The sequence below is a fragment of the Vanessa atalanta genome, chromosome 24, assembly GCF_905147765.1.
Source record: "Vanessa atalanta chromosome 24, ilVanAtal1.2, whole genome shotgun sequence".
Classification (NCBI taxonomy): Eukaryota; Metazoa; Arthropoda; class Insecta; order Lepidoptera; family Nymphalidae; genus Vanessa; species Vanessa atalanta.
Window position 1 is genome coordinate 5,107,433 of NC_061894.1, and position 21,391 is coordinate 5,128,823.

Sequence of the window (21,391 nt, forward strand, 5' to 3'; positions counted from 1 at the left end):
TTATGGAGCCATTTTTTTTAGCATTAGCAGCCCGTAAGTGTCCCACTGCTGGGATAAAGGCCTCCTCTCCTTTGAGGAGAAGGTTTGGAGCATATTCCACCACGCTGCTCCAATGCGGGTTGGCGGAATACACATGTGGCAGAATTTCGTTGAAACTAGACACATGCAGGTTTCCTCACGATGTTTTCCTTCACCGCCGAGCACGAGATGAATTATAAACACAAATGAAGCATATTAAAATTCAGTGGTGCCGAATGCCGTTTGAACCCGAAATCATCGGCTAAGATGCACGCGTTCTAACCACTGGGCCATCTCGGCTCTCATATGGAGCCATAACTGCATATAATCGGTTATGGTCTTATTTTGAAGAGCTCCAAACATAGTGCAGAAAATTCAAGAGGATTCTTGATGGCATTTTACTAAATTGTTATGAATAATATATTTTGAAAAAAGTCACTGGCCGGTTAGAGAGCGGCGCTATGGATGTATAAAAGAAAATTGAAAGAAAAAATTGAAAACCGTAAACAAAATTAAATCGTTTTGCCAAACTCCAATTTTAACTGAACTAATATATACTATTTGATATTATAAATTTCATTTAGAAGAGGTTTTATCATTTTGGCGCCAAATGTAGATGTGTGACTTGCAGTTTACAATGAAATTAAATCAAAACAAAACCTGTCATAGGTTTCGAAATTCCTAAATAATCTTTTGAATAAACGAATACCCCCTAGTCATTAATTTAATTAAAAAAAAAAGCTAAACAAAAGTATTGTCAATCTAAGCTAGATTTAAAATAATTTTTATCGAAAACATGTCCATAGATAGAACGGCGTTGTTTTTAACCCAATTACTTGCATCGATAAATTCACGTATTCGGTAATATGTTAAGTTAGCGCGGTTCTGACTTGGACGCGAGCCAGCTCGGTAGCCTTTGAGTTACCGTTATTTGGCAACACGATACTGGATTATCGATATCATTTCTGATGCACGATACTTTAATTTTATGTAGATTTATTTTTTTCACCTTATTCTAATTACATAGACTTTTTATAAGTGATTTTATTATTATTCCTTTAACTGTTTGTAATAAAATATACACAATTTAAAAAAAAATAATCATTATTGTCAATTCGTTGTGTGATACCCGAATTGACGGATAAAATCTGATGCATCATACTGAAATAATATATAATCCATGTATCTATTTGTTATTTTTAATCTGTGAAAGTCACGCGAAAGTTATATTTTTTTAAAATATTATTCATATCGTACTATGAAGTAACATAAGTTAACTTAAGATGGCTTTGGACACGTTTTTATTTTGTTTTTTTTTTCTAATTAAATTAAATATTTTGTGTAAGTCCAACTTTTGAGCATATGCCTTTACATAGGATAAGTAAATTTTTTATGATGACAACTTGTTCTTGTCTGTCTTTTTGATTAATGGCGTTTCCGCGTTACACAGCAACGATAACGAAGGTAGAGAGACAAATATTAATGCTGCCTTAAATGTTTGGTTTTTTCTCCCTCTTCAATATTTTATACGTTAATCTCTCACCACGTTGCTTACGTAACACCTTTGTTATAGTTTATATCAACTTTTAAAATACCAAAACTTATTGATTTATAATAATGATAGGATTATTTGTCGAGTAATCTCTGCCCAGCCACGAGTAGGATATATCACGAAAGGGTTTGCGTATGTGTTTTATCAAAACGATCCCATAGCCTCTCGAATCCATGCCGAAGACGGCCATCGCAGTTTTTTACTGGGTAGGAATCCCACATAACCCAGATCTCCACAGGGACTCGCTTACTTTTCAACGGCATAAAAATTAGCTAGGTCACACATCTGGAGGCCCTGAGTCGATCAAGCTGATAAAACGTTAGGTGGCTGGGCTTAGTGCAAGCCAGAATTTGATTAGGTACCCACTCGTCAGATATTCTATAGTATTCTTGTCTTCCGGTTTTAAGGGCGAATGAACCAGTGTAACTACATCTTAGGCACCAAGGTTGGCGGTGCATTGGTGATTGTTGATTGGTGATTGGTTATTGTTAATTCATATTTTTTACAATGCCAATGTCTGGACGGTGATCCATTTCCGAATTCCCATACTCTGAAATAGAATAAAATAACATTGATATTATAACACATCGAAGTATAAAATCTATGTTTATAAATGAGGAAGCGTTTTTATCGCCTAAATGGAAAAATATAATAAACCAATATACATAAATACTAGAAGATTAAGCGCGTTTCGGAAACTATTTTAGTAAGTATATAGGTAATACATGGCAGACAACGTTTGCCGACGGTTTTGCTTGTGATTTCATGAATCGGGACTGTCATCATCATAACATAGTATAAAACAAAGTCGCTTACCGCTGGCTCTATGTATGCTTAGATCTTTAAAATTACGCAACGGATTTTGATGCGGTATTTTTTTTAAGTAGATAAACTGATACAAGAGGAAGGTTTATATGTGTAATACATGCACAATTTAGTAGAGAAACACTGATCATTTTAGAGGTTTCTGAAGTGATGTCGTAAATAAACACTTTTTTGCGCTTACATTGCAAACGCTAGATGAACCTTACGAGATAGTTCAAAATAATGTACTACAATATTACACACTGAAAAAGGTCTTCAAAAATGATATATGTCTATCTCTTAGGGATAATCCACAAAAGCCATTTTTAATCTATACTTTTTACGAGAAATAATGGGTCATATTCGAAGCGATTTTGAGCAATACTGCATTAATCCTTATCCAATTAAGTACTTTAAATACATTATGCATTTAATATAGATCAATATGGCCCTTTGAAGCATGAAATTTAAATTAATATTTTCGAGAAATATCACAGATTTACGACGCAGGGACATAGCGATTTGCACTGTCTAATGACAAAAAAGCTGTGAACGTTGTAAGACATTCTGTAGTATATTTAATGAGGGCGGGTCGCTAGTGATTTATATGCGAATAAATTATATAGAATATTGGCCTGTCATTCTTATCTATACATATATAAATGAGAACGTAACTCAGTCTATCTGTATATCACTCTTTCACGGCTCAACAGAATTTGGTATGAAGCAAGATTGGACCCTAAGGAAAGACATATGCTACATTTATACCTGGTATGACGTAACCCCTAAAAGGGGAGCGAAGCCGCGACCAACAAATAGTTCTAATATATATTGAACAGTTTTCCCTAAAATCTATGCCAAATGGTATATAGTGAAATAAATAAAAACAACAATTTCAAGTTTAACAGGAAACAATACACTTCAGAGCGAGCCAAAATACATACGGTAATACAGAATCGGTTTTGTCAACATATGACCGACCAATGTTGGCCCAATGCCAACATTGGCCATTTACAATTTACATTTATGGATTTAAACATTACGTAACTTTGTAACCAAAACCGTTTTGACTAAAAATTCTTATAGGAAACCTTTATTGTAACTATGTTGTAATTTTTTAAGGTTACGCTTATTTTGCCGCGTTAAGAAACAATAGTGTTTTTATGAAGTGTATGGTGACGTGATAACTACATGATGAAGTTGCTCGCTAAACTGCCAATTAGTGTTGCATATTGCAGTCCACTATCGATAGAATATCGATAGACTATCGATAGTATTGTCACGTGTCAATAGTATCGATAGTGTTGTAAAAACCATTACTTTTAACCTAAACTATCGATAGTCCTAAACTATCGATAGTATTAATATTATCGCTACTACCAATAGTATTGCTTACAGAGAGATAGCGATATTATCGATAGTATTACCGTAATCAATAGTATTGCTCACGGAGAGCTATCGATAGTATTGATCAAAACGATACTATCGACAGTACTATCCATAGTTTTCGAGGTCAACTATCGATAGTCAAACTATCGATAGTTCTGCAACGCTGCTAAGAAAGTTAGCAATAGATAACTTCAAACCTTATCTCAAATTACCATGTATATTTTATTACAAATTTCAATAATTCATGTTGAAATTTGTAAGTACATAATAACATGAAAATCCTCTGATTGAAGCAAAAATAAACAGTACATTTTTATATTTATTCTGAAATTAATGTTAAAAATTATCAAGACCTCGGAACATACATCATCCCATTTCAAACGAAGGCTAATTGTAGTATTTTTCAAGAGGAATCATGCAATGAGAATTATTTTTAATTGACTCACAGATTATAACAAAAAAACGTAACTTATAATTTCCAAAAAGAAATGTATTTATGTAAATGATTCTTAAAAAACAATTAAGTGTAACCTCTTTGGAATTATTTCACAGATTTATGATCTACGATAGAAACATGAACAATTCCCGTTCGAAATTTAAAATCTATACTTTACGGAAATAACTGTAGCTCTTCTGCAGGGCGAGTCGGCCATTGTTGTCAGATAGTCGGGTGAATAGAACGCAATTTTAAACTTCGTTGGTGCTGTCATCACAGTTTGAAAACAAACTTCGAAATTTGAATTTTATGAATACCCGATTCGTTCGCACGCTATACAGGCTACAACGTTTTAAAAAAAAAACTAAGTTACGATTAATGATTTCTAGCAGCGTACCTTCTATACACATGTTTTTTATTTCCTTTGTGCGTCGATCACGTGAAATCTCGTGTGAGACTCGACACAGAATCCTCTGTAACTTATTATGGGCTATTAATTGTTTGAAATCCAGTGATCCTTTGCCCTTATTTATTTTATGACCAGCGAAGAGGGTGGGTTACACCGTATTATACGAGTCGCATGTGAACCAATTTAAACAAAAGACTTCTACGCAATCAAGCCAAGTCGAGCGATTTCGAGTGAACTGAGAAAAAATGATTTGAAAAAAAAAACTGAGAGATAATAACAATTTAGTAAACATAGTCAAATAAATCATTAGTAAATAATGTGTATTACTCAATACAATATTATATTTTTGATAAAAAGCGTGGATTTTGAAAATTTTTTTAAGACATTTTCTGCCTCGCACATCCACTCTGTGGAACCAGCTTTCGCCGGCGGTTTTTCCGAACCGATACGACTTGGGATCGTTTAAGAAAAGAGCGTACTCTTTCCTGAAAGGCCGGCAACGCACCTGCAAGTCCCCCGGTGTTGCAGATGTCCATGGGCGGTGGTAGTCACTTTCCATCAGGTGAACCTCCTGCTCGTTTGCCACCTCTGACAAAAAAAAAAAAAAATCGATGTGAAAGTTTGTGATTGATTTTCAGACAGGATATAAATCTATTTAATTATTGAAAAACTCTATCATTGAAATGGTGAAAAAGATTAACTATTGAGGTTTTGTCGGTATTTCTAAGTAGAATCTACATTTCGAACTGGTGGTAGTATTAATAAAAAAAAAATTGACTTTGAAACATCTTTTTTTTTTTTTTTTTATTTTGGCTTTTATTTATGCCAAGAGGGCACAGATTATTTCGCCAATGTCACGTGCGATGGAGAAGACACGCATGAAACATCTTTAATAATTGACGTGTAATGTCAATCAGTGACAATATAAGAATGCTCTATAATCTAACAATGCCATTGTCTATGGGTAGAGCAGAACAACGACTCTACTACGACTATACCTTTACTTTGATTAATAATAAAAAATACCAAACAGTTCTCGGTTTCTGTTTGGTTAACTATCTTTTTGGAAAATCTATCACCAAATCAATTTTAAGTTGAAATCTCTTACAAATCTTTTAAGTTTATGTTTTGTTCGGAAGAAGAGTTTGTGTTTTTGATTACTGTTTTTTATGTGCCGCTGTTCTATCTTAATTATTTCAATGTGCCTGTATTTTATCGCCAGACAGCATCACAATCTGCTATTACTGTATTTACAGAAACAAACATACTACATAGACTTCAAATGTGTCTGCCCAAAATTTTCGTTGAATTCAAATATTAAAAACAATTGAATACAGGCAAAGATGGTAGAACAATGGAAAGATTATGTGAGGCAAACAGAAAAACCTACAGACATTCGCCCAGTAGGGGGTATTTATGTACCATATTTATTAATCAGAAATGTTGTCCAAAGGCGGTGTCAGACTCGATGCTGGTGGAACTGAAGGCCTGTTTCATGGAAGCTTACGACGACAACCAGGACGGAAAAATTGATATACGAGAAGTAAGTTCGTTCTTCAGCCATTTTACATAATATAATTAGTAATTCAGTTTATTGTATCTGTGAGGTGTGAACGCAGTAATATACCTAATTTATAATTTGTGATTGCTGATTATCTATATAAAATACAAGAATTGTCATACTGTATTGTTGTGGTTAAGAGCCTGAGACCTACGCCTTGAACCCTTTACCAGAAGCTCCTACCGATGACGGTCGTGCCGCTATTATATATATATATATATATATATATATATATATGTCCGAGGTATATTTTACTGAACTGGTAGAAGATTTTTGAGAGTCAATAAGTAACTATTGGTAAAGTTTTCTGATCTAGCACGTTCAGCTCAACCAGAAGTTGTAGCTACGAATCAAGCAATCCTTCTTATGTTTAGTTTAATGAAAAATGTTTCTGTAAAATAATTTCTTTTCAAATGCTGTATGCTGGTGCTTCACCGATGTGAAGATTATGCCCATAATTATATGAAAATTTGTTCAGAATTTTTTTTTATTTCGGTTCCAATAATCGAATAGAAGAAAAAGATGTTATTCAGTCTATCTAGTGCTTTTACATAAGAATCTGTAGTATATTAAACCAAGGAAGTCAAAAACTATTATTTAATATCCAAAGCACACACAAACGGAGATGCCATCCCTTTATTTAATATGATTGCTTCATAGAAGTATTATTTTCCACAGTTAGCCCAACTGCTGCCAATGGAAGAGAACTTCCTCCTGCTCTTCAGGTTCGACAATCCCTTGGAATCCAGTGTGGAGTTCATGAAAGTAAGTTGGCAATGTAATTTTAGTATCATTATATGGATTCGTAAATGGTTTAATTTTATGTCAAATGGACGAAAACTGCACGTATTTTAATGAATATAAAAATCTTCATCCTCTTCTATAATGCTGAGATTCTTTCGCCGATTCTTCTCAGGTCAACTTATTTCCTTTTCCGAACAAGTGGTAGTTCAAAAAGAGCCGAGATGGCCCAGTGGTTAGAACGCGTGCATCTTAGCCGATGATTTCGGGTTCAAACCCAGGCAGGCACCACTGAATTTTCATATGCTTAATTTGTGTTTATAATTCATCTCGTGCTCGGCGGTGAAGGAAAACATCGTGAGGAAACCTGCATGTGTCTAGTTTCAACGAAATTCTGCCACATGTGTATTCCGCTAACCCGCATTGGAGCAGCGTGGTGGAATATGCTCCAAACCTTCTCCTCAAAGGGAGAGGAGGCCTTTATCCCAGCAGTGGGACATTAACGGGCTGCTAATGCTAATGCTAATGGTAGTTTTTAATTCGTCAATCACTAAGTAAGTGCTTGTATATTGAATAGAGAAATTTGATTTGATTTGAATGTTTTGAGATGGCTCAATGGTTCGAACACGCAAATATTAACCGATAATTGCGGGTATCAATCGGTTCAAGAATCTCAGATTATAGATTATGTGCTAAATTTGTATGTAATATTATATATCTCGTGTGCGACGGCATTTGCTTTATTTGTATTTAAAGTAGCAGCTTTTGCTGTACAGCACATACATGAATGCTTTACTACTAAAGTTATACAGACGTGATCGTTTTACCAAACAATTGTAAATATTTTTATTTTAAAGAATATATTTTGTTCAAAACTATATTGATTATACATAATAAACGATGAAGTATATTTTATAATACGATACTTAAAATATGACGTTGTGGTGAAATCACGCTAACTTGATACATGTCTAGAGACCGTGCCTTGCGTGTCCTGTTCCAGACGGACTGGGGAATATGTTTTCAACTGAAAAACCCGATAACTTTTTATCGGTCCGACCTAGGGCTTGAATATAGAACCTTAAGATGAGGCAGTTAAGAGCGTTTATACTGGTCTAGTCGTTTTTGCGAGATTTTTATGGGAATTATGGGCCAAATAATAATAAAAATTACTTAAAAACTATACAAAAGTTTAATCTCTTATTAATAGAATATATTGAAAAAATCCTAAATAAACATTACTGATATTTAACAAATTATTTGTTAAAATGCTTGTTTTAAAAAAAACTTTTTTAAAAAAATTAAAAAAATGTGTTGTGTTCTGTAAACAATACATAAATGAGCAGTTTACCTCTAAATGTGTTCTTAGATTATTTGTGAGAAAAAAAAGGGTTGAAAACCATGCTAAATGCACAATATTAAGCTTCAAACTTCATGTTATTTGTACGAAACTACATCGTTAACCGAATAAATGCAATTATACAGTTTAAATATTTGATTACTGAATTATTATTTTTTTTATGGTTTAAATTAAGATTTATTATTATTAAAATATTATATTTTATATAATAATTGTTTTAAATTTATATAATATATTTCTCAAAATCAACATTGAAACGCAATGTCCATAGGAATATAAGTAATCCTATAATTAATTTAGAGCATTTAAAAAAAAAGCTCATTATTTAATTGCCATTTATAATGACTACGACTACGAGTGTTCTTATAAGTTAGGGTAATTTTTTTTATAGAATTTGCGTATCTGGCATAAATAATGTTTAACTGTTACAAGTTTTGACGGTCAAATTTGAAAATAAAATTACCCAAACCGTAAACACTTTAAAGTTTACGATTATTATGAGTGATAATCGATTTTAATATTATACTCATATTATTATTATTTTACATATTTCGTGTGTGTATATCCAATATATTATAATTATTTCAGTAATTCATTATGATTCGTATATAATTTTATTTTGTGTACCATTGAAAATCAAACCCGTAGAAAATATATACGGAATAAAGAACATAATAGTATCAATGCTTTACATCGATTAGCTTTACTATAGTAGTTGTGATTATACACGTATACGCAGATACACGCACACAAGCTTAAAAATGTCAAACTGACAAGCGGCAATTGGAATAAGCGCTCACAAAGCAGTTTTGATTAACAATACCATATATATTCTCATCATATATAATCTCATTTCACAATACAGCATTATGTTGAATTTACTACCTGCCATAAAAATTTGTACGTCCACATTGACATATTTAAGAGCTATAAAACCTACAGAACCCTGAAACGGCTGAACACGACGCGCATGTGATGTACTCCAATATATATAAAACTTTATGATATTTTAATACCTAAGTATTCTTTTTGACAATTCTGTAGTAGATAATTTCTGATTTAATTTATACGCAACTAAAAAAAAAACTTTTCTTATGAAATAAAAGGTAATTATACCCTGTTCAAGTTAGCTTGATCTTTTTGACAGACGGGCTAGTGATGAGAAACAGAAAATATAACATATATAACAGTCGATGGAACGATGGAATGCGTAATTCAAATTAGAATTCAATTTTTTTTAACTTATTTTTCTAAAAAGAGTTATACCAGCTAAAGAGGACCCAACCGCTAGTCATAGATACACCAACCAAAAGGACCCCCGTTCGTAACAAGAACTTAACAATGATCTTTGATAAGGATTTTTGTAATCGATATTTGTAGCGGTTACTGCCTGTTATTCGCGTCCCTACCGTCCGACCGATGTAACATTGTACAAGCGTCTATTATTGCAGTGTTTCTATTTAATTTTTTCTTTAAAGCAATAATATATAATAGAAAAAGTCTTAAAATTTTCGGATAACGCTTGAATCTTTAGGAACTTTTGTATTATATGTATTTTTTTAAATATTTTTAAAATCATTAAATTAAGAAAATAATATGTTCGTCATTGCAATGTAATGTCGATCAGTAAAATTTACATCTGTCAAAAAGATCAAGCTAACTTGTACAGGGTATAGTCGTGTCAATTAGCAAACTTAGCTTGTAAAGTGTACAACCACAGTACACTTTAAACCAAGTTACCTAAACCCAACCCATCGTGTCTGAAGTACGATTCCATTCATCGATGCAGTCAACATTTTTTTTGTCGAAATTATTGATTTATCATCCATAACGAAATGACACGTTTTGTTCGGTCTATTTTTTGATGTTTTGGGTGTATATTGGTGGTCTAGTAAATAAATAAATATAAGCTATACTAATATTATCCAGACAAAAATTCTGTTCGTTTATAAATTGGGGGTAATCTCCGAAACTAACAATCTAATTTTTAATAACAATCACGGCTATAAAGTTGCGTTATTCCGGAGTGTTATAGAGCTCATATTATATTTATATAATATCATTTTCATCATTAATAAATTACGCCCGTACGAAGCCGGGGCGGATCGCTAGTTAAATATAATATATAGTACGTTGGTGACATTCTAATTTCTTTTTAAACAAAATCAGATAATTGCCTCGTTACCATAGACACGATTTTCCGCTAGAATATCAGTTTCAGCCGACTCTTTACAGAAGCGCCATGAAATAGATATTCTCCTACCAAACAGCAATATTACATATTGGGTAACGGTTTTGAGGGTCAGTGAGACAGCGTAACACAAGAGACCCTTTGTCGAGGTAATGATGAATATAAACAAAAATGCCCTCAAAATTGAACTTGAAATATAACTATAACGGCGCCATAAGATGAGATATATTATTTTCTAAAACGTACAAGCTTAAGAAGATTTTTTTCAAGCACCACACAACTCCTCGCTAATTTTATCTAAAAGATATTTTTATACTAGCGAAAAGCATTCGTGTAGAAAAATCGACATTGTTATTTTACATCGGGCAAGAGACTAACGCTGTACATCTAACTTTACTACACTTCCCTCGGATGTTATAACTAAATTGATATTTTAAACTTAACGATAGAGTTTGCAAAAATGAAATTTCTTTCGGATTTTTTTTTTCTCTCCTATAAACTGAGCGCCGCACTGCAGTGACATTCTGTAAGAGATGACATTCTGTAAGAGATGACTTCGGATCTCACTTGTGAATTGTTGAAAACATTTTGATGCTTGTTTTCTTCGATAGTAGTCGATGTCGAATATCACTTTCTGAATGATTGCGATTTTTCTACTGTTCGTTTCGAGTTTGGTTACACAACAGCTCTTCAGCTCTACAAACTGCGGGATTATTGTTTTTAGATCGCAATGCCTTGTTTAATGTTTCTAACGTGCATTTAAATTATAAAGTTTGAATAGCAAATTCGAAATAGTACACGAAATAAAAAATATGCTATAAAAATTGATATTTCCAACTTGACAGATTTTTATTTCGTACATCCAATAGTTTCGCTTACGGTCACAGAGCTCCATAACATCCCTGATTCGCCCGAAATTCAAACCTACCAACGAATAGAACGGCTTAGTTGAGTAAGGTTTGAAATCTTCTACTTAAAAAAGAATTTTATTATTATAATTTATATTCTAAATATTTATTAATATTGAAAATGTTGAAATGAGAACAATCAAGAGGAAATTCGGAGCTTGGCAACTAATACAAGGAGCTGTTAATCCGTCACGCTAACGAATTCGCTCGCCAACTCACCAATATGTGAGACGAATAATACGTCATCATATCCTAGAGCTAGAAGACCGGCAGTACCTCTGAGCAACAGATGAGTACTTCCAATGGAAAGCCGATCACAGAACAGCTCATAGCGTTTGGGCTGATTGAAAATACAAGCGTTTTTTTTTTTTTGAAATTATTAACACAAACGAAAAATATATAAAGCTTACGATACACACATTAATCTTTATCTATATTGTTCACATCGTCAGCTAAATCGTTATTCAAACTTTCGTTAATATCAAACAATGTTTTTATCATACTTGCTAAAAAATATGAAGCCATTAAATATTACAACGTATAGCAACAGGTTCCTATTGATGAAATCGATATTGTTTCAGATCTGGAGGGAATACGATACTGACGGCAGCGGATACATTGAAGCTGATGAGCTTAAGGTATTGTATAACATACAACTTTTTTTAAACGTTAATGCAAAGATTTAAATTGAATGTAAATTTTTAATCTGTTTACTAAAACTGGAACGTTAATTTATTAAATTTAACTTTTTTAAAAGTGTATAGGCAATGATTTGTATTGAATATGTTTTTTTTTTAATCTGTAGTCTTAGACTAGAACGTTAATTGAAACAAAATTCAATGAAATGTAATTCAATTTTTTTTTATAAGTTTAACAAAGATTTAAATTGTTATTTATCTGCATTCATTAATTGTTAACGGAAACGTTAATTTAGTGATACAATATTAAAAGAGATGATAAAGTATATTATTTGTATAGATATTATAACATATTTATTATGATATTTATTTTTCTTCGTAGACTTTTTGTTTAGACATTTTGAGTTTCCTTTTAGTATTTTGTGTTGATATTTAACGGCTCCGTTACGTTATATATGTGCATAATAAAATAACATGACCTCTTACTATATTTAATAATAAAATTATCTTAAATGAATACATTCGTAAACCACAACCATGCTTATGCTAAATAGATATGAAATTTTTGTGCATCATCAAAAAACCCCACCATCACCAGGCCTTTCCAATATCCCATTTACGGGCGGGATTTATTAAATTGACCAAAGGATTTCGCAGAGTTTTACCGCGAACCTCACAAAAACATTACTTAAGCTGGCGTGCTACCATCGCCATACGAGTTATTTTAAAACATCCCATTGGATTAAAATGTATATAAATTTAAAGAGCACGTAAATCAGTTGGTCTTGCGTCTGAACACTTTCCGGTCGTGTTGGATTTGCCGTCCGAATTATGAGAGTGTCAGAATAGAGAGTGCTCCTGTAATTGCACACACATTGTGCACTATAACATCTCCTGCGTAAGTGGCTGATCTCTATTGAAATTGGCCGCCAACAATCGTAAAAAAAACATAGAAGATTTTAAATTCAACCGTTAATTTGATAAATATTTCCAGAACTTTCTCCGAGATTTGCTGAAGGAAGCGAAGAAAATTAACGACGTATCTGAAGACAAACTCATCGAGTATACCGACACAATGGTGAAGAAAACGTTTATTTATAAACACTAAGACAAATTAAGTTTTAAATAAGCTTAACAATTAAAAATTATAAATAGCCGCTACAAATCATGACCGCGTGGAATGGTGGCAAGGATGCAATATAGGATAGCAATCCCCGTTGAATTGCAATTCGTATTCTCTTAGCGTGATTAGCGATACCTCCCCCCGGTGTTGTACTGGTATAGGTTATTATCTGTTTAAGAATATTTTTCTTGCACTGTTACTACAATGTCTAGAAATACATCAAGATAGACGATGTTCATATTTTGCAACAAATGTAATTTCATTGAATTTATACTAATACATACATGTATTATAAATGCGAAAGTAGCTTAGTCTGTTGCGTTTTGACTGAAAACAAATTGATGAAATTTGTTAAGAGCAAGCTTTAAATCCTAACGTTACTTTTTTATATTTTCATATTTTTAATATTTTCACTTGACGATCTAAACGCCAAAACGAGAGCGTATACGCGGGCGACAACAGTCATAATTATATTTTTAATTGAAAATGATCTGATTTCAATATTTTCGAAGAGTATTTTAATTCAATCATAATGATTAATAGCCGACGCGACTGACAGTTCCCGAACGCGTACGCGACGTCAGTTTCGTAACAGACAGCCATTTTGTGTGATTTAATATCAAAGGCATATTAACATTATGCCAACGTCACATACACTTGTGACGCGTTTTGTAGTCGAGGAATGATATTAATTTTAATTAACTAGTGTACTCCCAAAGGTCGAAATTCAATCGAAGTTATATATACTAATATTATGAACGCGGAATCTGTCCATCCTTTTGTTTCTCTAACACGTGCCAAACCACTATACCTGAAATTTTGGACATATATACTTTCTTATACCAAAAACCTGACCATTAGAGAGTTATTGATAAATAATTAAATCGGTTAACAGAAGACACAAAAATTAACTGAACTGTCGACGTCATTGCTTATTTTTATTTAGACTTAACTTATATTTAGAATACTATTTTCATTTAATTGAGTGAATAAATGTTTAATTCTTAGCATTACTTAAATATCAAGACTCAAGGCCATTTTTCATATATTCATTTAATTAAAATGGTAATAATAAATGGCTTTTTAAATAATAAAAGTAACTAAAGCAGTTTGTGTTCACAGCTCCAAGTATTTGATTCAAATAAAGATGGCCGCCTTCAACTGTCGGAAATGGCGAAGTAAGTACTTTTAAATCCTAGAATTCGTTTTAAACTAACACATATATATATATTTTTATATATTATAGTAAAAACATAAAATCGTTGTTGAAATTTGTTCAACGATATACACCTATCTCGCCACTTATTTTCCTGCCAAACAATGCAAAAGCTATTTGGTATGGTTATGTTCCGGTTTTAAGGCTGAGTGAGTCAGTATTACAGGCACAGGATAGCTTCTTCGTTACCAAGATTTATAGTATATTGGCGATTACCTTAAATCGGCTACCTGATAGTAAATGGTCATTATCATTAACTCATCATATAATTCCTTAACGATTAATATTTCTTACACCAATAATGGTAATAGTTACAACTTACCATCAGATGGCCGTTTGATCTACATTACATTTTAAATAAGACAACCAGACACGTTCAACAGCCTCGCTAGGAGACGTGAGTACACAACAATGCAAGCACAATACTTATACAACATGTATTATTTTATTATTTATTTATGTAGAATGTAAATAGACTATCAAAGCTGGGATTGAGTTATACACACACACACACATACACATACACACGCACACGCACGCGCGCACGCACACGCTCACGCTCACACACACACACACACACACACACACACACACACACACACACACACACACACACACACACTAATAAAGTAGCATGACGTTTGGCGAGTGTCAAGTGTAGGTGTCACGCACACCAAGATATTAAGTTGGCTCGTTTGTTTTAGTTCTTGTGTAAGTGACGCTCTATTTAGATATATAAATAATCTCAGCCTATATAACCAATGATTCAGAATCACTTTTGAGTAATTGCCTCGGTTAACTATAAATTACAATATAAAGTAATTATTGTTACAAAGCCCTTCATAAATCCTACATTGCCTTCTAGCGTACTCTAGGAAATCTATAATAATATTTTAATAGCGAAAGCAACTCTGCCTGCCTGTCTGTCTGTATGTATGTCTGTTGCTCTTTTATGACCAAACCTCGTAACCGAATTTGAGGAAATTTTATTAAGCTTGAACTTCAAGGACATTGACTATGCCTAATCTGACGACCAAACCCTAAAACGGGAGGGTAGCCGCGTGCAACCAGTAGTATCATATACTAATCAAAGACCAATTAACGACTTTTAATAATAATTATATTCCTATTGAATATAATAATTATAAATCTAACATAACACAAATACTTCTTTTGAACAGAAACGAATCTACAAACTTAAACTCAAAAACCAGTTACATATACCTTGTCAAACCGTAAACCAGACAAGGCATGCCAGGGTAGGTAGCTGTAGGCTCCTGTATATTATATGCCAATAGCAAAAAGAGTTAATATTTATAATTATTTTATGGAAACCAAAAACAGATAATGTACATGTATGTATCATAACTTATGAGTAATATTACAAATTGTACGTACTCATTCTATGATTACGTATAATACCATAAACCATTAAGGATCTCGTATCAGTTGTCAATTCAAATCAAAGTTAAATTGTTTACTTATTTTACCTCCTCCTGCCATTGAAATAGACTAACTAGGTTAGCTAGGCAGGCTATAAATTGGGTAAAGGATGGGTATTATCAGTACAAATGATAATAGCAGTGACTTCATGTACGAAGAGTACAAGACTCAAGACATACGTTTAGCGGTTTGAGGGCTCTTGTATTAAATCCTTGAGTACCTATTGAGCACGTTCTTCAATTTATTATAAAAGTCATATATGTCAAATATTATCTTATTATCTTTATATTATATTAGCGTTTCGCCCCGACTTCAAAGCAGTCTTTTCCAGCATTTAAATTACAAAGTTAGGTTAGTTAAATACAATTATATATGTATATTATATATCCTTCCTGGAAGACAACAATGATTGAGCAAGTGAAACTGCAAAACCAGAGTCGTATATAGTTATATTGTACTCAAAAATTCATCATCTGATACAAATTGAATGTTTATTTGTTGAACATAGTTACGAATATTGTAAGACTCAAGACAAATATTTTTAAGGGCTCTTATTTCAAACCCTTGAGTAGTGAGCACTTCGAACTGTTATAAAAGAAATAATTTACAAAGGGATTCCAAAATACGTCCCCTCATTTAATACTATTGTATGAATATTTGAAAGTGAAAATATCTAGTTAAAACCAGATAATTTGGATGGCAAAAATTACTATTAAGCCATCGACATACTTTTTCGAACCGTAAATATTAGCAACAAAGCGAGACCGTTCTTAATATTCGGAAAGCCGGTAAAACATCGAATTTTCCGATTTAATCCCGACGGAGACGAGATCGGATTATGTAATTTGCTTGTTTTATCGTTTTACGGTATCAAAGTTTTAGTCGCCATATTTAATACAATCAAGGCCGATTCCGAACTTGTCTATGAATAAGTAGTATTAATCTAGATTAAAATTTCTAACAAAATAATATGGCATAAATATTAAATACTTATAGCAAATATTTTAACTGTTATACAAAGATATTTGCTTAAGCACGTCTGGATAATATGATCTACTCGTCAATTATTATTTTAAAACAAAAGAAAACTATATTGATAACAATACATTGCAGACAAAATAAGTGCAAAAAAAAAGCGTAATGACAAAATTAAATAATAATAGGAATCAGAATTAAAAGTTCTAAACATTTGATATTTAATTTTTTTTTTTTCTTGTATCACACTATTGGGATTGACGATGAAAAATACATTTAAAGCCTAAATATAAAACAATAGCCAACCCCAGATCTGAGTTAGAATTCCTTCCTATTATATTAAGAAATTATTATTATATCGCAACTCTTTTTGCAATTACACAGTTTGTTATCAAGATAAAATATAAATGTACACAAAAGAACTCACAGCTACATTGTATAACGAAAGTATAGAGACAACTCAGTGGAAAAAAAAAAAAGTGGTTAGAATACGTATACCGATGATTGTGGAATCAAAGGCAAGTACCACAATCCCAGAATTTACATGTGCTCAATTTTTTTTTATAATTCAAACCTGTATGTGTCTAATGTCAACAAAATTCTGCCATATTTGTATTTTAATCCCCATTGGAGGAGCGTGGTGGAATAATCTCCAAACGTTCTCCTCAAAGGCCTTAGCCCTTAGCCCAGCATCATTTACAGGTTGTTACTGTACTGTTCTTAAATCTTCTCCGAAACACGTTGCATCTTCTGATATTACATTTATGTATTGAGGCATTACAAAAACACGTCACCTCATATATATAAAAAGCTATATAAAAATCTAGTTTCAATATTTTATCTATTATTACACGGTTAAATAATGAATAAATATTTATCATAAGAATGATAAATATTTTTTGGTTTTCTCCGATATTGAAAATTAAAAAATATTAATTATATATTTTATTGATGTGAAAATATCTAAACAGTTGTAATGAAAATTGAACCAATATTTCTCAGGTTGTTACCGGTAAAGGAAAACTTCCTGTGCCGACAGGTGTTCAAGGTGAGTGACAGTTCATTTCCCGCCAAAACTGCGACATTTTCACGTCCGCCATTTTGTCATAACGATAGTTCGCATTTCGTTCAATTACTTATTTAATTAAGTCAGTTAGAAAACGACTAAAATGTGTGTTTATAACATCTTAATTAAAACGTAATTGTAATGTACATTTCCATTTTTTAACATTAAAACATATCAGCAAATCGATATTTTTTGTTTCATTATTGACAATTGACGTTTATAATTTTTTTTATTTATTTTTAGGTAATATTTTAGTAAGCTTAGAGGATTTATTTGTTTTATTAAAAAAAAAAATGTTTTGATCGTTACATAATTTTATTGTTTAATAACTTTATACACCGATAAAAAGAGTTTGCTATGTTAAAAGTTACACAGTCCATAATGCTGTATAAAAGATATTAATATTTTTTTTTATTTGGTATCATTTGTTTTCATTCACTTATATGTCACTAGTCAACTTCTTTTAATTTGCACAACCATCTTAAATAATTCATAAACAATTTATAAAAAAATTAATAAATAAACCGATTTTTTATTATTTATTTAGATTTAATATCTTTTCATAACTTCTTTACATTCATTTATTTGCTTGTTGTTTTGACATTAGTCACACACACAAACACATTCCGATTCACATACATCACAAATGATAGTGAGAAAAATGTTCACTTTTTGTAGGTATATTATTTGAAATAAGCACTATTACAAGCAATATAGTACATAGTTAAAAATGGGCATTTAAAACAGTATAAAAAATACTTTGACAATTTATAATATTTAATAAAACGGTTTTTATACTTAGTAGAATTATTTTTACATAAGCCCAAAAAAAGTGTAATTTAGATTATTGAAAACTATTTTCAAAATATAATTCTAAAATAATAGATTTTTAAAATGACAAATAGCATGTTACCTTTGATTTGCCTGACTCTATCTATCTTAACACTGCTGCTTGTCTGCACTGCACTCTTAGGAGGGCATAGAGGTGAGTCCTCATTAGTCTAACAACGATGCCAAAAATATTATGAAACAAAAACTTAAGGATGAAATTATACAGCCAACACATTACAAACTTTTTTTAAATATTTTCATCACCATTATAATTACAGCTAATACAGCTAATTAAACTTAATAGCTAGTCATTTTAAAATATATCTTTGAACTATTGTCGTTACGTATGAATTAGCTTAATTCTTAATCAAAGAAAATAATATATAAAAAAAATATGTTCCTTTATAATAAAGATACTTGTTTTAATGTTAATTTATAAAACGTTATACTACTATAATGACCTATAAGGACTTTTTAAAAATATAGCAAGCTGCAACTTGCAATACCTTAGCTTTTAAAAGTTCAACGAATCAAAACTTAAACAAATGTCAAAATGAATGGTTTTAATGCAAAGATAAAACAAATTGTTTAATAGGTAATCGGCATCGTTGCTAGGTGAACACTGTAAATATTTTAATATAAAAGATTACTTTTTAGTTAAATATTTAGAAGCTTGTTTTATTTAAGTTATATTTTTTTTAATTTTCAAATAACTATATATTTAAAAAAGATATTTAAAAAAGATATTTAAAAAAGTAATAATATAAGGTCTAAAGGTATATATACTTAGTTGGTTTTTTTATATATTTTCTTTCTAATCTGCAATAATTACTTTATTTATTTTACTAATTATATTTATTTAAAAATAAATAGATTTTTAATATATTTTTTACAATGAGTAAAAACTAGCTGTACTTTTTTTTTAAATATATAATTTTATTCAGTTATTATTATGTTAAAAAAACTATAAATTTTGTTTAAACTATAAAGTTTATTTTTGTTAATAGAGAATAATACGAATGCTATCGGCTATTTTTAAATGTGTAGCTAAATTAAAAAAAAAACATTCGCCGTCAACATAGATTCCATTATTGTAGTTTTTAAAAATTCTAATCGATTTGAATTTCAAGCCTATAAACTGACTTAACTTGACATGTCATAATTATGGATATCCTCGAAGGCGAATATTGGCAGAAAAGAAAAATAAAAACCCAAAAAAATATTTTCTTAAATACCGTCAATGATTAAATTTCCCTGCTAATTATAGCTATACATTTAAAAATAGATATAAACATTTTAAAAAAAGAAAAGAAACTAATATTTTAATTTAACAGGGCGCAACAAAATTAACAAAGGACGATATCGAACGTGTTTTCTCTCTTTACGATAGGGTAAGTATTTATCTATAGCATTTTTTTTAATGTAAAATTATAGTTAATAAAGGGTAGATTTTCTCTTACTGTATTAATTCACAAATTTCAACGTTAAATAAAAATGTTGTGATGTTTTGTGTGCAGACTATGTTAGAATATGTTTAGACAATGATAACTAAATCGACCTAGCCAAAACAATAACGAAACTTACATAAAAATCTTGCAGTTTTTTTTCTATAGCTATATTTTAGTAATTTATAATTACATATAATAATATTATTATAAATTATCTGTGATCATTTTTCTTATCTACAGGAATAAGTCCTGTTTTGATAATTTTACAGTACACCAATTTTTTATTCATTATTTTTTTCACAAATCGCCTCCTTTATTTATTGCATATTATAGTATATATTATATAGTATACTAGCTGTGCCCGCGACTTCGTGCGCGTTGATTGAATTTAAGTTATTTGGATATTGTAGCGTGATTTTATTTTTATTCTATATATAATTCTAAAATAAAAGTAGCCTAAGTTACTCATTATTACATCCGCTATCTGCCAGTGAAAGTCCCGTCGAAATCGGTTCAGCTGTTCCAGAGATTAGCCGGAACAAAAAGACAGACAGACAAAAATTGTAAAAAATGTTATTTTGGTATATGTACGGTGTATACATACATATGCATTTAGTAAAAATGGGTTATTTTAATATTACAAACAGACACTCCAATTTTATTATATGTACAGATAGTAGTATTCTGTGTCCGCTTATTTCTATAACGAAACTCGGTTAGATCCTAAAATGCCGTGTTATCAGACTATTATTATTTGATAGAAAACTAAAATAAATCGCCATTTTTTAATAATCATAAATTTATTACATTATCACTATAGATATTTCTCAATAGAGCTGAAATTAAAAGGTAATACCCGCTGATAAGAGAGCAATGGCAGATCGAAAGATAGAATTGGCCTTTTTTAGATCAATGAAAAAACAACATATCACAAATTAACTTAATCACTTAAATATAATTAATTATGTTATATTTTATATATGTTATTATACTATCTTTAGAAATTAACTTCATGTTCCCGAATTATAGAACCATTTTAGTTAAAAGCGCGACCTGCGCGAAAGCTTTTAATACGGCACCAGAATTATGTTCCACGTCTGTTAAAACATTATTAACAAAAATATTGCTTACATTTTCAGGACAATAACGGCTCTATCGAAAATGAGGAGCTTCGTGGATTTCTAAAGGATCTTTTAGAACTTGTTAAAAAAGTAAGTTACATTGTATATAGTAGTTTGTAAATTTCTCGAAATGAAATGATCTTCGGTGAGATATTCTTCAG

The 21,391-nt window shown here is 31.2% G+C and overlaps 1 protein-coding gene across 2 annotated transcripts in view; it reads left to right on the plus strand.

The window, feature by feature from the left end:
• LOC125073368 (calbindin-32) overlaps nucleotides 1-21,391 on the plus strand; it is a 134,696-nt gene that overhangs the window by 107,998 nt on the left and 5,307 nt on the right. The window contains exons 4-12 of one of the 2 annotated variants that reach the window (XM_047684171.1): nucleotides 6,062-6,151; nucleotides 6,848-6,934; nucleotides 11,951-12,007; nucleotides 13,002-13,085; nucleotides 14,253-14,308; nucleotides 17,767-17,812; nucleotides 18,804-18,815; nucleotides 19,996-20,052; nucleotides 21,249-21,320. In XM_047684171.1, coding sequence (XP_047540127.1) covers nucleotides 6,062-6,151; nucleotides 6,848-6,934; nucleotides 11,951-12,007; nucleotides 13,002-13,085; nucleotides 14,253-14,308; nucleotides 17,767-17,812; nucleotides 18,804-18,815; nucleotides 19,996-20,052; nucleotides 21,249-21,320 — 561 coding nt within the window. The remainder of the gene's footprint in view (nucleotides 1-6,061; nucleotides 6,152-6,847; nucleotides 6,935-11,950; nucleotides 12,008-13,001; nucleotides 13,086-14,252; nucleotides 14,309-17,766; nucleotides 17,813-18,803; nucleotides 18,816-19,995; nucleotides 20,053-21,248; nucleotides 21,321-21,391) is intronic. The other variant, XM_047684172.1, reaches the window with a different exon arrangement.